General features: G+C 55.6%; 1 protein-coding gene across 1 annotated transcript; it reads right to left on the minus strand.

Moving 5' to 3' along the window:
* Nucleotides 1-830: 830 nt before the first annotated feature.
* Nucleotides 831-11,946, minus strand: LOC138731592 (tumor necrosis factor receptor superfamily member 10B-like). The gene is made up of 10 exons (XM_069877625.1): nt 11,790-11,946; nt 5,991-6,108; nt 5,084-5,212; nt 4,514-4,628; nt 4,338-4,429; nt 4,142-4,225; nt 3,980-4,020; nt 3,429-3,563; nt 2,322-2,391; nt 831-2,166 (listed from the first exon to the last, which is right to left on the minus strand). The coding sequence occupies exons 1-10, from the start codon at nt 11,841-11,843 to the stop codon at nt 1,874-1,876; spliced, it is 1,131 nt and encodes a 376-aa protein (XP_069733726.1). The 5' UTR covers nt 11,844-11,946; the 3' UTR covers nt 831-1,873.
* Nucleotides 11,947-13,196: the final 1,250 nt, after the last annotated feature.

The following is a 13,196-nucleotide window of genomic DNA, read 5'->3' on the forward strand; positions in this document are numbered from 1 at the left end:
GGGATGCAGGAGCAAGGTTGCAGCTCCAGCGAGCTTACACTCCGTCTTTTCACACTTTTGCAGCACCAGCGAGCAGGTAGGACCACAAGTTTCTTTCCCTTTCGAATCCGGGCACTCGCTGCTGCTTTCCGAGTCCTGTTTCCCTTCCTGAAGTCAGGACTCGAGCCTCCCGCTCCCAGCACTAAACCTTGCATGTGCCTGGCTCTGCAGGAGCTCCCTGCATGCGTGGGAGGCAACGCTGGGGCTACCTGGGCCACCACCTCGGGCACGAAGCCTCCTGGCAGGTCACCACCAGCTCCTGCTTTCAGCATTTGCCCCAGCCTTGTGTCATCAAGAAATGGTGCGAAGGCTGGGGTGGGGGGTGCAGCTCAGGGGGGGCTTTTGGGGACGAGCAGAGCCCTTTTTCTCACGAAGCACTGCATGGATTTGCGACGTGGCTATTGCAACACGCAGAGCCCTGGCTCGGTGCAAGCGGAGAGGGGAGCAGTGACCCCCCCGGCAGCAGCAGCGGCAGCTCCATCGCAGGGTTGCAGCCCCTGCGGCTCCTGAGGGACTCAGAGTTCAGCCTCCTCCTTTTGCAGGCGACTAAAGAGCACGGGACGCGTGGCAGAGGCATAAAAGCAGAGCCCAGGTTTGCTGCTCTGGCTTTTCCCCAGCAGAAGCATCGCTGGTGGGACCGTGGCAAAGAATTAACACCCTGAGCTGGGTCCTCAGACCACGGGGAGCAGCTGCTGAGCACCTAGTCCAGCTCCTTCGGTGCCCCCTAAAACCCAGAGCAGAGTGTGGTGGCGCAGAGTAAGGGTGGGGGAGAAAAGGTGAGCAACCAGGAGGCTTTTTTAAACGTTTTTAGTTCCTTCATAAAGAAACTGGAAATGTAAACTGGCTGGGCCAGAGTTCTGTACAAAAACCTCACCCACACGCATAGTACAAAAACCTCTTATTTTTATACTAGGTTTTAAGTTAAATGTACGCATTTACAACTGCTGAATAAATAAATACAAATAAATTTAAGCTTGAGAATCCCGTAGAATGGATGGGAGTGGGAGGGACGGGGGCTTCACAGCGCAGCTCTGGCTGTGGTGAGGAGCTGGAGATGCCCCTCGCCCTCTCCCACCGTGCTGGGGAAGGTCCCGGTGGGCTGGGCTGTACTGGGGTGGCCAGGTCAAGTAATAAAAGTAGTTGTCCCTGAGCTCTGTGAGGCAGAGTAAGGGGCTGAGTGTTTTGAGGAGCAACCCACCTTGCTGGAGGATGGGTGGTGGGTACCCACGGTCACACTCGGCCCTCAGTGCATTCACATTTTCATGCTGGCTGGACAGATAGAGACAGCAAAGCCACCCCACGGCCAAGGGGACGGGCACTGTCTTCACCGAGGTGATGGAGAAGGTTGTTTCTGGCTCACCGGGAAGTTCGCTGCCCGTATCAGGCTTCAAAGAGGCACTCACTCCCTCTCCTTCCACTGACCCTTCTCTGAGGCAACCCTAGTGATGACAGAACAAGTAAAACTTTCCCACCCTCCCTCATAGTCCAGTCTAAAAGATTCCTGGCAGCAAGCAAAGCAGCTAGCAGCTAAAACACTATATGAAGAGCCCGAGAATCCAGTCCATCGAATGTAGAGTTCTCCTACAAGCACAAGCCATTGCGCTACGATAAAAATCACAAAATGCTTTGGTTTGGAAGAGATCTTTCAAGCCCATCCAGGTCCAGACCCAGATCAGGGTGCCAGGGAAACCTCCTAAAAAGAGTGATCCAGTTTAAAACCGCCACCACAGAGATGCCTACAGCTCTTCTGTGGCTCTTCTGCAGGAGCTAGCAGCATTCTGAGGTAATAACGGTTTTAGCTTGAAGCTCTGAGATGCAGGGCCTGCTTTGCTCCTCAGGCCACCTCATATTCGAAATACCCCTGCTGGACCAACTTGGAGGAGATGTCTTCGGCAATCCCTCTGAGATTGATGTGGTGCAGGGTCTCCAGCAAGGTGTTCACAGAGGCGTCCTTCCCTTCCTCGTTCAGCCACGTGTTGAGCATCTGGAAGAAGGGCTCCAGCGAACACTTGTCGTTCATCTCTGCAAGGGCAATGTCGTTCTCCTTCAGACCGAGCGCTCGGACGAATCTTTTCCAGTCCTTGTAGGGCACTTCTTGGGCAAAGATGTCAAAGGAACGTCGCAGAACTAGAGGGGGAACGGGGAAAGGTTAGAGGACAGGGCAGAGCACGGACAGTAGAGCATGGACAGCTGGGTCAGCAAGGATTTCACCCAGAAAGCTCATCCCACAGGTTTACCTGCTCCCCACCCCCTCAGCACATCCCCTCAGCCCCAACACTTACGGTAAATGGAATCTTTTCCTTGCACTGGAACTAGATTCTTCCTTGGTTTCCCACTGCGGTACGAGGTCCCCTGGAAATACAAATGTCTTATAGCACCCACCAAGCCCCGGCACAAATGCTGTCTCCAAGCCCCACTGATGGGTTGGAGACCCTCTCCCTCTCTCTGGGGGCTGTTGGGGCAGGAGATCCTCATACATGCCCATCGTTTCCTGGCTTTGGGATGACAACAGGCCACAAAAACAGGTGAGAGCTGCCTCGTGGGTCCTGGCCAGAGAGAGAAAAGCCGTCTCTTTGCTCAGCATCAGCATTAAAACTGCAGAGGACTCTGGCAGCTGACTGCAACAAGCAGATTTTGCAGTCCTGAACCCAGAACAAGGATGAGACACCTCGCTGTCTCGATGAAGCAACCATCATCTGGCCCTGGAAGCCCCCCAAAAGCTGATCAGCTTGGTAAAGGCAGAGGAAATAATCAGAATGAGCACAGCAGAGCAGAGACGGCCGAGAAGGCCAACAGCATCTCCATCAGGAATAGTGTGGCCAGCAGGACCAGGGAAGGGAACCTTCCCCTGTACCTGGCACTGGTGAGGCTGCACCTTGAATCCTGGGTTGTTTTGGGCCCCTTTCTACGAGAAGGACATCGAGGGGCTGGAGTGCATCCAGAGAATGGAAACAGCTTGGGAAGGGTTTAGAGCAAAAGCTTTACAAGGAACACCTGAGGGAGCTCAGGTGGTTTAGTCTGGAGAAAAGGAGGATTGGGGGAGACCTCACTGCTCTCTACAACCACTTGAAAGGAAGTGGTGAGGAGGGGGTTGGTCTCTCTTTCCTTGCAGACAGTGAGAGTACAAGGGGAAATGGCCTGAAGATGCACCAGCAGAGATTTAGGTTGGATATCAGGAGTAATTTCTTTACTGCAAGGGTTATCCAGCATTGGACCAGGCTGCCTGGGAAGGGGGTTGAGTCCTCATCCCTGGGGGCGTTTAAAAGATGATTAGATGTACTTGGGGACATGGTCTAGTAGTGGACTTAGCAGGGCTAGATCGATGGTTGGACTCGATCTTAAAGGTGTTTTCCAAACAAAGTGGTTCTGTGAGGGGCACACTGGCGTACCTCTGGCCCCAGAGCACTGGGAGTCACCGATCTCCTAGGTGACAGCAGATTCTGGTCAATCTGCTGGTTGAGGTCGTTGTCATTTGTCTCCACTCTCCTGCTCTGGCACCTTGTCAGCATCGACTCCACGTAATCCTGCAGCAGGAGAGAAGCACAAACCATCCAAGTCAGGTGGTCCTGGGAGGGCAGGGCTCCCATCGGCTCCGCAGGGATCAGCATCCACCCTGCCATGCCTTCAAGGACATGGCTTGATCGCTCATCCTGAGCTTGCAGGGGCCCTGGGGACCCTGGATGGGCTGGAACCGCTGCCAGGGAACTAGAGAGGGGGCTGCAAGCGCCTCACGTAGAGCAGGGCACTACCAGAGCCTCCTCTGCTCAGCCCAGCTCCATCACATCCCTGCAAGGGCAAAACCTATCCCCCCGCTCTCCAACCTTCCCAGGAGCTGCAAGCAAATCTGGGAGCAGAGGAGGAACCTCACACCAGCCCCACAAACAGAGCCACCAGCCCCACAAACAGAGCCACCACCCCCTCTGCCGTCCCAGCAACTCACCGCCACGCCACAGGACTTAGTGCTCAGGTCTCTCATGTGTCCTGCAAGGTGATAGCAGTGCTGTGATCCCTCTTCCCCCAGGAAGATACTTCTTCCCACCCCGCCCACCCCTGCACAGAGCCAGGGTGAGCGCTCTGGGGGCCCCCAGCACCTCCTGCTCACCTGCGGAACAGCAGTTGCAGAACCAGAGTAAGGGGATGACCAAAATCAGGGTCCCAAGTATCACGACGATCACGATCCACATAGCTAAAGTCGATAAAAGAGGAGGGTGGTGGGGAGCTGCTCCTGCTCTCCTCAGCAGCAGCTCACACCTCCGTCCCTCAGCCCATCTCCCCTCCTCCAGCAGCCCCTCACTTACTAGAGGAGCTGGAGAAGGTGTTGGTGGGAGGACCACACTGACGGTCGCTCTGTGGCGTGCAAGGAGCCAGCTCTACTTCGTCCTTGGAACACCTGGGAAAGAGGAAAAGAGAGCAGGCTCAGCGGCTGGGACTCGAGCCCAGATCCCAGCAGGACCCACCGCGTCGCCCAGCTCACCGGGGCCGGCACTTCTGGCACATCTCGCAGGGATGGTCCGGGGAGCAGAAGGTGCCGTTCATGCAGGCACATTGTGTGTTGCTGGTGGCTTGGCAGGGACTCACTTGCACCTGATCTGTGGACAAGAGGAGAGAAGGCTCTACCCCAACCCTTCCACCCGTTTCCTTCATTAATGCTGCTAACGACCCGAGCTGAACCGCAAGCCTGGTGAAGACCACGTCACCCTCTGGTGTTGCGTTTCAGCCTTACCCCTTCCTGCCCCACACCTCACCGTGCCCAGGAGGAAAGCAATGCTGGCATCAAAGCTCCACCAGCAGCCTACAACGCTGCCCGGAGCCCAGTCCTCCTGGTCCTTGCTGGATGGAGGTCTCGTGGCCCAGCTTTGCACGAGGGATGCTGCATTGAACAGAGAGGCAGGTCCGGCACAAGCTGCCGCACCGATTCCAGAGCCAGCCTGCTCCCCACAGCATGAGCAGATCTTTGAGGACGCTGCAGGTGCTCTTCAAGAGGTCTCCAGTCAGCTGGACCAGTGCTATCAGCCAGCATCACCCTGTACACACCAGCTCGTACCTTCCCGACACGTCCGGCAGCCAAGGCACTTGGGAAAGTCATTTGGATATTCGATGTATTCGTCTTCTTTACACGGCAAACACTTGCTGGAGCCGTTTTGTTCTTTACAGTGCTCGGCTACATAGGTGCCTGCAAGAACAGAGGAGAAAGAACGGGCGCATCTGTGAGCACACAGCTCAGGACAGTGATGTCTTTGCAAAGAGGGTGTTGGTTCTGCTGTCAGTGCAGTTAAGAGGTGAATTAGGAACGATGAAAAGGAAAATGTTCCCAGAATCATAGAATCATTAATGTTGGAAAAGCCCTCTAAGCTCATCCAGGCCAACCATCAGCCCAACCCCACCGTGCCTGCTAAACCATGTCCCAAAGTGCCACATCTACCTGTTCTTTGAACCCCTGCAGGGATGGAGACTCCACCCCTGCCCTGGGCAACCTGGTCCAGGGCTTCACCACCCTCTCAGTAGAGAATTTCTTCCTAACATCCAATCTAAACCTCCCCTGGTGCAACTGGAGGCCATTTCCTCTCATTCCCTCACTTGTCACTTGGGAGAAGAGCTCAGCACCCACCTCACCACAACCTCCTTTCAGGAGCTGCAGAGAGCGATGAGGTCTCCCCTCAGCCTCCTCTTCTCCAGGCTAAACAGCCCCAGGTCCCTCAGCTGCTCCCAGAACCCCTGGGCTCCAGCCCCTTGTCTAGATTCATTCCCTTCTCTGGACACGCTCCAGCCCCTCAATGTCCTTCTTGGAGTGAGGGGCCCAAACTTGAACCCAGGATTCGCGGTGTGGCTACATTTGTCCTTAGATCTCATGACAGCAGAGCAGGAGAGAGAGAACCCACTGCCTCCTTGCAAGGAGCAAGGCAGAAACACCACAAGGCTGCATGTTGAGCTGGTGTTTGAGACCATCTTACCTGCTGGGCACTTCTTGCAATAGAGATGGCTGTCTTGGACTTGGTAAAACTCTTCCCCTCCGCTGCTTGGGTCCAAAGGATCCACGTTGTCCTTCCTAACCTGTGGTGCTGCGGCTCCCTGTTAAAAAAAACACAGAAAAACTTGGGTTAAAACACACCCCAAGCCCAGAGAGCAAAGGAAACACGAGAAGAGCACGAGCTGCTCTGCCCGGGGAGCTCTGGGATGGCTCGGAGCTGCTGGATCTGGTGCCCAAACCTGCCCTTGATGGAGATGAAGGGCTCTTTCTCCAGTTATTTCCTTGGCCAAGCCCAAGGAGGCTTTGCAGAGGGATTCCTGTGTGCCAGGTTATCAGCAAGGCAAAGGCTCGCCAACGCTTCCTTAGGAGAACACCAGGCCCCCCTTCCTTCCCCAATTTCTGAGCACGTGAACCAACAGCAGCGAAGAAAATGGAAGGGCAGGGAAGAGGAACAAGGAGGGCGTTTGTGGGGAGGAAACCGGCTCCTTGTCAAGGCTGGTAGGCGGCTCCTGTGCCCACAACACACACCAAGGCTGCTCCGGGCTCCCGGGGGACAGCACAGCCTCCAGCGCTTCCACATCTTCTGCACCTTCCGCACTATCCCCGTTATCTCCCTGCGGATCGGGAAGCCAACAGCCAAGTTTCCACCAGCTCACTGGGCAGTTTCTGCTGGCTCAGCAGTTGCTGTCGCTCCCAGGTCGCTCCGGCTGCGAGGGATGACGCTGGATGGGAACGGCCACTCGCCCCATCAGGAGCTGGGGGGACCTTTGAGCACGCCTTGGCTGGAGCACCTCCCATACGAGGGAGAGCTGGGGGCTGAGAGAGTTGAGGTTGTTCAGCCTGGAGAAGAGAAGGCTCCAAGGAGACCTTCTAGCGACCTTCCAGCACCTGGAGTGTCTACAAGAAAGCTGGAGAGGGGCTCTTCACAAAAGCTTGTAGTGATAGGATGAGGGGCAATGGGGATAAATGCTGAGGGGCAGATTTAGACTGGACATAACGAAGAATTTCTTCACTATGAGGGTGCAGAGACACTGACCCAGGTTGCCCAGAGCAGGGGTGGCTGCCCCATCCCTGGAGAGGTTCAAGGCCAGGTTGGATGGGGCTTGGAGCCCCTGATCCAGTGGGAGGTGTCCCTGCCCAGGGCAGGGGTGGGACTGGATGACCTTTAAGGTCCCTTCCAATCCAAACTACTCTGATTCTACAATATAAATGGACCCAAACCTGCCTCTACTTCCAGCCTCTTCCCCTCTACCCCATTTTATCCGGAAGGCTGATGCCCATGCTGTCAGCTGCACTTTCTCCTCCAGGCATGAACCTGCCTCTTAAAGCAAATATTTCTTCCTGTGAGTCAGAAGCTGCCCCGAGAGGCTGAAACAATAGAAAAACGCAGTCCCCGGAGCCAGCTTGGCCATCTACAAATCCAATCCCCCCTCCTCCTCCTGCTCAGACGCTTCCTGTGGTTGTACAAGGAAGGGTGTTTGCACCAAAGCTGGCCACAGCAGGTCCAGTGGTCACAGGGCTGCAGAAGGAGACACAGACCCACAAAGAAAGCACTCAGGTCATCAAACAGTGATTCCCCAGCACATCCACTTCCCACAACATTCTGGGGGTGTTTAGCCTGGAGAAGAGGAGGCTGAGGGGAGACCTCATTGCTCTCTCCAACTCCCTGAAAGGAGGTTGTGGAGAGGAGAGAGCTGGGCTCTTCTCCCAAGGGACAGGGGACAGGACGAGAGGGAATGGCCTCAAGCTCCACCAGGGGAGGGTCAGGCTGGACATCAGGATGAAATTCTTCACAGAAAGGGTCATTGGTCCCTGGCAGAGGCTGCCCAGGGAGGGGGTTGAGTCCCCTTCCCTGGAGGGGTTTAAGGGACGGGTGGACGAGGCGCTGAGGGACATGGGTTAGTGATTGATGGGAATGGTTGGACTCGATGATCCAGTGGGTCTCTTCCAGCCTGGTGATTCTGTGATTCTATCCCCACACACACAGCTCTGTGTGGAGACACAGGCATCGATAGGCATAGAGGCCCATCCAGACCATCTCCAGGACCAACTCCAGACCCTGACTTGGGGGGAATCAAATCCACAGCCCTCCAAAGGCTTCTGGCTCCACATCAACCACTGCTGCCTTCTCCAGCTGGAAGAGTTTCATAGAATCATAGAATGTTTTAGGTGGGAAGGGACCTCAAAGCCCATCTAGTTCCTCCCTTGCCATGGACAGGGACACCTCCCACTAGATCAGGGGCTCCAAGCCCCATCCAACCTGGCCTTGAACCCCTCCAGGGATGCAGCAGCTACCACTGCTCTGGGCAACCTGTTCCAGGGCCTCCCCACCCTCACAGCAAAACATTTCTGCCTAAGATCTCATCTCAATCTCCCCTCTTTCAGCTGAAAACCGTTCCCTCTCATCCTACCCCTGATCAAGAGCCCCTTCCCAGCTTTTCTGCAGCCCCTTTCAGTAGTGGAAGCTGCTCTAAGGTTTCCTCGGAGCCTTTTCTGGGCTGAACAACCCCAACTCTCTCAGCCTGTCCTCACAGCAGAGGTGCTCCACCCCTTGGATCATCCCTGTGGCTTCCCCTGGACCCACTCCAACCATCTCATATCTTTCTTATGCTGGGGATCCCAGAACGGGACACAGCACTCCAGGTGGGGTCTCACCAGAAGTTTGGAAGTTTCCTAAGTTCTTTTTTTATCCAGATTTTCCCTTCCAGCCATCAGCAGCTCTCAGGGCTTTACCCACCCTGGTCTCAAAAGCCTTCAGGGACTGAGACTGGATAAACTTTCACCAAGAGGGGGAGAAAATCAAGGTCTTTCTTTCCCATTCAAACTCTGCCAGGCTGTGACGGAGATCATAGCAACAACATGGCATTATCTGCTGTTTGGAAAGGCCTCGTAGATGCAGGATTTCATCGCTGTTCACAAAACAACTACTCAACCCGCACAAGTGCGCGATAAGGTTATCAGTCCACAGCACTCGCCGTTCGAGAACCTCATCCCCCCACACCCAGCCCTTGGCAGGCACGGTTTGCCACCTCTGACTAACCTATCAGCCTTCCAAAGCACGGGAGAAACCAGCCAGGGAGCCGTGGGCAAGACTGATGATATTCAAGTGTAGTTTTGACCCCTAGCAAACATGCCAAGAAAGCAACGTTGCCTCAAGTCAGAGGAATAACCAGGCACAGAGGAATTACCCTCATCAGCCCAAAAACTCTTCCTTCTGGAGGATCAGGGCTGGAAAGAAAGTACTGGGAAGCATTAAGCTTTAAACTCTCTCCTCTTCCATCCCCGCAATGTGTCCCTCCCCAGGGCAGTGGGGTTGGAACTGGATGGGCTTTAAGGTCCCTTCCAGCCCAAACCATTCGATGGGGTTGGAACTGGATGGGCTTTAAGGTCCCTTCCAGCCCAAACCATTTGATGGGGTTGGAACAGGATGGGCTTTAAGGTCCCTTCCAGCCCAAACCGTTCGATGGGGTTGGAACTGGATGGGCTTTAAGGTCCCTTCCAGCCCAAACCATTCGATGGGGTTGGAACTGGGTGGTCCTTACGGTCCCTTCCAGCCTAAACCACTCTATAATTTGTAGATCCTCATGATACCAAGGAAGGAACTGGATCCTACAGCAGAAGGCAGACCCCTCGCTGAACCCATCCATGAACATCAATCCAGCACTAACAGAGCCCTCGATTATAGGAAAAGGTTAATCCTGGGCGCTAAGGTCCAGGGTTAAAAGAGATGCCAGGCTGGCATCCCACGTGCCTCTGCCCCAAGAGCTCAGCTCTGACAAACACGGGGGATTCCACAGATGGAATTTGAACTCCTGCAAACAGAGATCCAACCGCATTCCTCCTCGGGAGCCCGTGGCCCAGGTCCAAGCACAATATAACAACAAGCCCCGGTGATCAGAGGGAAGAACCGCAGTTACAATATCGTCCGATCATCATGTGAGGTGGCGTCAGCCCCGATCGGCTCCCTCTTCCCTTTTTGTTTATGTAAAAAAGCGGGAAATAAAAAGAAAACACAACTTTTTGGGTGCGTGCCCTTAGGAGGTGGGTTTAGTAAGGCTCGAGCTTGCCACGTGAGTCTAAATAAACCCTTGCAAACAATATAGGGAAGGAACTGGAGAAGCTGACTCCTCTTGAACCTGTTCTGGGCAGTGCCCATTCGGACCATGGCAGCGTGGGAGCAGCCACCACGTGTTCTGGAGATCCGCTGGGCTCCCTCATGGCCAGAGAGGGATAAAACTCAAGGCAGGACCTCCTTGGCTTCAGGGAAGGTGAGACTTTAGGTATTTGTGAGCCCTATAGCAACGCCCAATCCAAGCGGAAACACGATGCGCACAGGTAGGATCTTCCATCCAAAAAAACCATCGGCGTTAAGGGTTTGACCATCCTTCAGGCATGTTGGAGAGGCAGAATTCCTGCACCAGGCAGCCTGGAGCTGCCCGCATCCAACCCCCAAGCTCTCAGCCTTGTTTTGGCATCGTCGCAAGATCCCGACATCGACCGGTGAACGAGGTTTGGAAGCACAAGGAGGAGTGGAAATCCCCGCCGGGACGGGCAGCGCCATTTATCAAGAGTCCAGCCCCATAGCCCTCACCCCCCCCACGCACACACGTAATTAATTACCCACACAAGGGCTCGCCCGCTGCCCCACATCCAGGACAGGTGAGATCACCTGTCCCACCTTCGCGCTGCCACCCCCAGCCACCACATCACCCCCACGGCCACCACATCAATGAGACCCCTATGACCCCTGCTCCCCCCATAAGCCCTGCTCTCCACATCACCCCTGCTCCCCACCTCACCCCCAGATCAGCTGAGCCCCCCCATACCCCCCCGTCCTCCCCATAAGCCCCAGATCAAGCGAGCCCCCCCATACTCCACGCTCTCCCCACAGCCACCACATCAATGAACCGCCCCCCCCCGTAGTCCCTGCTCCCCCCATAGCCCCTGGATCATATAAGCCCCCCCCAAACCCTGCTCCTCCCATCGCCCCTGGGCTGTGCAAGCTCCCCCCATAACACCTGCTACTCCCCCTAACTCCTGCTCCCCCCCTAACTCCTGCTCCCCCCATAGCCCCCAGATCAGACAAGCCCCCCCCAATTCCTGCTCCCCCCGCAACTCCTGCTCTCCCCATAACTCCAAGATCAGCTGAGCCCTCCCCCAACCTCCTGCTCCCCCCATTCTCCCCATTCTCTCCATAGCCCCTGGATCAGATAAGCTCCCCTAAACTCCTGCTCCCCCCATAACCCCCGGATCAGCTGAGCGCCCCCTAACTCCTGCTCCCCCCCTAACTCCTGCTCCCCCCCCACCCCAGCATAAGCTGAGCCCCCCCAATAACCCAGTCCCTCCACCCCTCCCTGGACCAGGTGAGCCCCACAACAGTCCCAGCCCCTTCCCCCAACCCCTGCCCCCCCCCCCAACAAGCCCCTACTCCCCAATTTCCCCCCTTTAACCACTAAAGGACACCCCAACCCATCCTTTGCTCTCCCCCATTGAACCCCTTTCTCCCCACACCCAAGAGCACCCCCTATTTCCACAGCCCCCCCCCCAATTCCGGCCAGAACTCTCACCCCCAGCCCATTTCAACCCCTTAAACCCCCTCCCCACCTTCTCCCCCCTCCCAGAACCCTTTCCCAGCCGGGCTGTCCCTGCTCCTCCACGATGCTGCAAGCCCGGACTTGCCGCGGCTCCACGAAAAAAACCCCCCAAAAAAGGTCGCCGACCCTTATCGGGGGTCCCCAACCCTTCCCGGGGGTCCCCACCCCCCCATCCCCTCCCCACGCACCGTGCCCAGCAGCACCAGCGGGACCCAGATCCATCGGGATGCTCCGAGCATCATTTGCGGGATGCGGAGCGGCGGCACCGGGAGCGGCGGCACCGGGAGCAGCGACTCCCGCAACTGCCCAGGGGCAAATGAGAGAGAGCAGAGTGACTTCAGCTCTTCTACAGCTCCAGAGGAAGGAGGAGGAGGAGGAGGAGGAGGAGGAGGAAAGCGGCTGTCCCAGCCCAACCCAGGGCTGGCTGCTCGCCCAAACCTCCTGTCACCAATACCAAGAAACCGCACCAGGGGGTTCAGTGCTGGTGGTGAAGCCGCTTTTTGCAGCCTTTTTTTTTTTTTTTTTTTGCTTTTAGCACATCTTTTGGGGTTTCTCCTTTTTTTTTTTTCTTGTCCCTGAATTAGTTTGAGGCTCCCAAACGGGACGGGAGCCACCAGCAATGCTGCTCCCAGGGGGTTCTGCCTTCTCCACCTTGTATTTCCTTCCCCAAAGGGTTTGTCTCAAGCGAGCAAAGCCACAGGTTTGGGTTTTCCATGGAAAAAAGGGGTTAAACCAATAACAGGGGCAGGGAGGAAGAGGAGGAGGAGGAAGGCTTGCCCAGGGCTGGCTGCTCTCCCAAACCTCCTGTTACCACCACCGAGAAACCACACCAGGGTTTCAGTGTTGGTGGTGAAGCCCCACTCACTTTTTCGCAGCCCTTTTTTTTTTTTTTAGCACATCTTTTAGGGCTTCTCCCTTTTTTTGCCTTGTCCCTGAATTAGTTCGAGGCTCCCAAGCGGGACAGGAGCCACCAGCAATGCTGCTCCCAGGGGGTTCTCCCTTCTCCTCCTTGTATTTCCTTCCCCAAAGGGTTCGTCTCAAGCGAGCAAAGCCACAGGTTTGGGGCTCCCGTGGAAAAGGGGGTGACGCAAACACAGCCCGATGAGGAATCCCAGGCAGGACAGCAGCGTAGTGTGCAAAGACACCGCACAGCATGGATAAAACACCTACTTGTCTTGCAAAACAGCCCCTTTTTTTGCCTCTGAGCTGGCAAGAAGGGAAATTCCACCTCGGGTTTGTTGGGTCTGGGGAGAGGAATTTAAGCTGAAAGGGGGGAAAGTGTAAAAAGTTAAACCTTTGGACCCTGCTGTTGACCCAACCGGCTCTTCCGCAGCCGGGTTATCTGGATTCTGAATAAGAAAAATTACTCCGATGGAATTGAGGCATTGTGCCTCGTTAATCTTTTCCTAGCCCTGAAATCCAAGCTAACTAATCCTGGCGTGTTCGGAGCAGGATTCAACAGCCCAAGGGCTTCAAGCAGGGCTCCATTCCTCCCTCAGAAATGCAGTGACTCACCGGACACCAGGGAATAACGCGTGACTGCCTGATGCTTTCCGAAGCACCACCCAGCGCTCTGGCAAACCGCAGGTATGTTT

The sequence above is a fragment of the Phaenicophaeus curvirostris genome, chromosome 27 (genome assembly GCF_032191515.1).
Source record: "Phaenicophaeus curvirostris isolate KB17595 chromosome 27, BPBGC_Pcur_1.0, whole genome shotgun sequence".
Taxonomy (NCBI): Eukaryota; Metazoa; Chordata; class Aves; order Cuculiformes; family Cuculidae; genus Phaenicophaeus; species Phaenicophaeus curvirostris.

Bases quoted from the DNA above. Each gene is read 5' to 3' on its own strand.
- LOC138731592 (XM_069877625.1), bottom strand. From the start codon at position 11,843: ATGATGCTCGGAGCATCCCGATGGATCTGGGTCCCGCTGGTGCTGCTG. The intron at 6,109-11,789 runs GTGCGTGGGGAG...TTTTTTTAACAG, and splicing joins CGCTGGTGCTGCTGGGCACG to GGAGCCGCAGCACCACAGGT. The intron at 4,430-4,513 runs GTGAGCTGGGCG...CCTCTTTCCCAG, and splicing joins TGCCAGAAGTGCCGGCCCCG to GTGTTCCAAGGACGAAGTAG.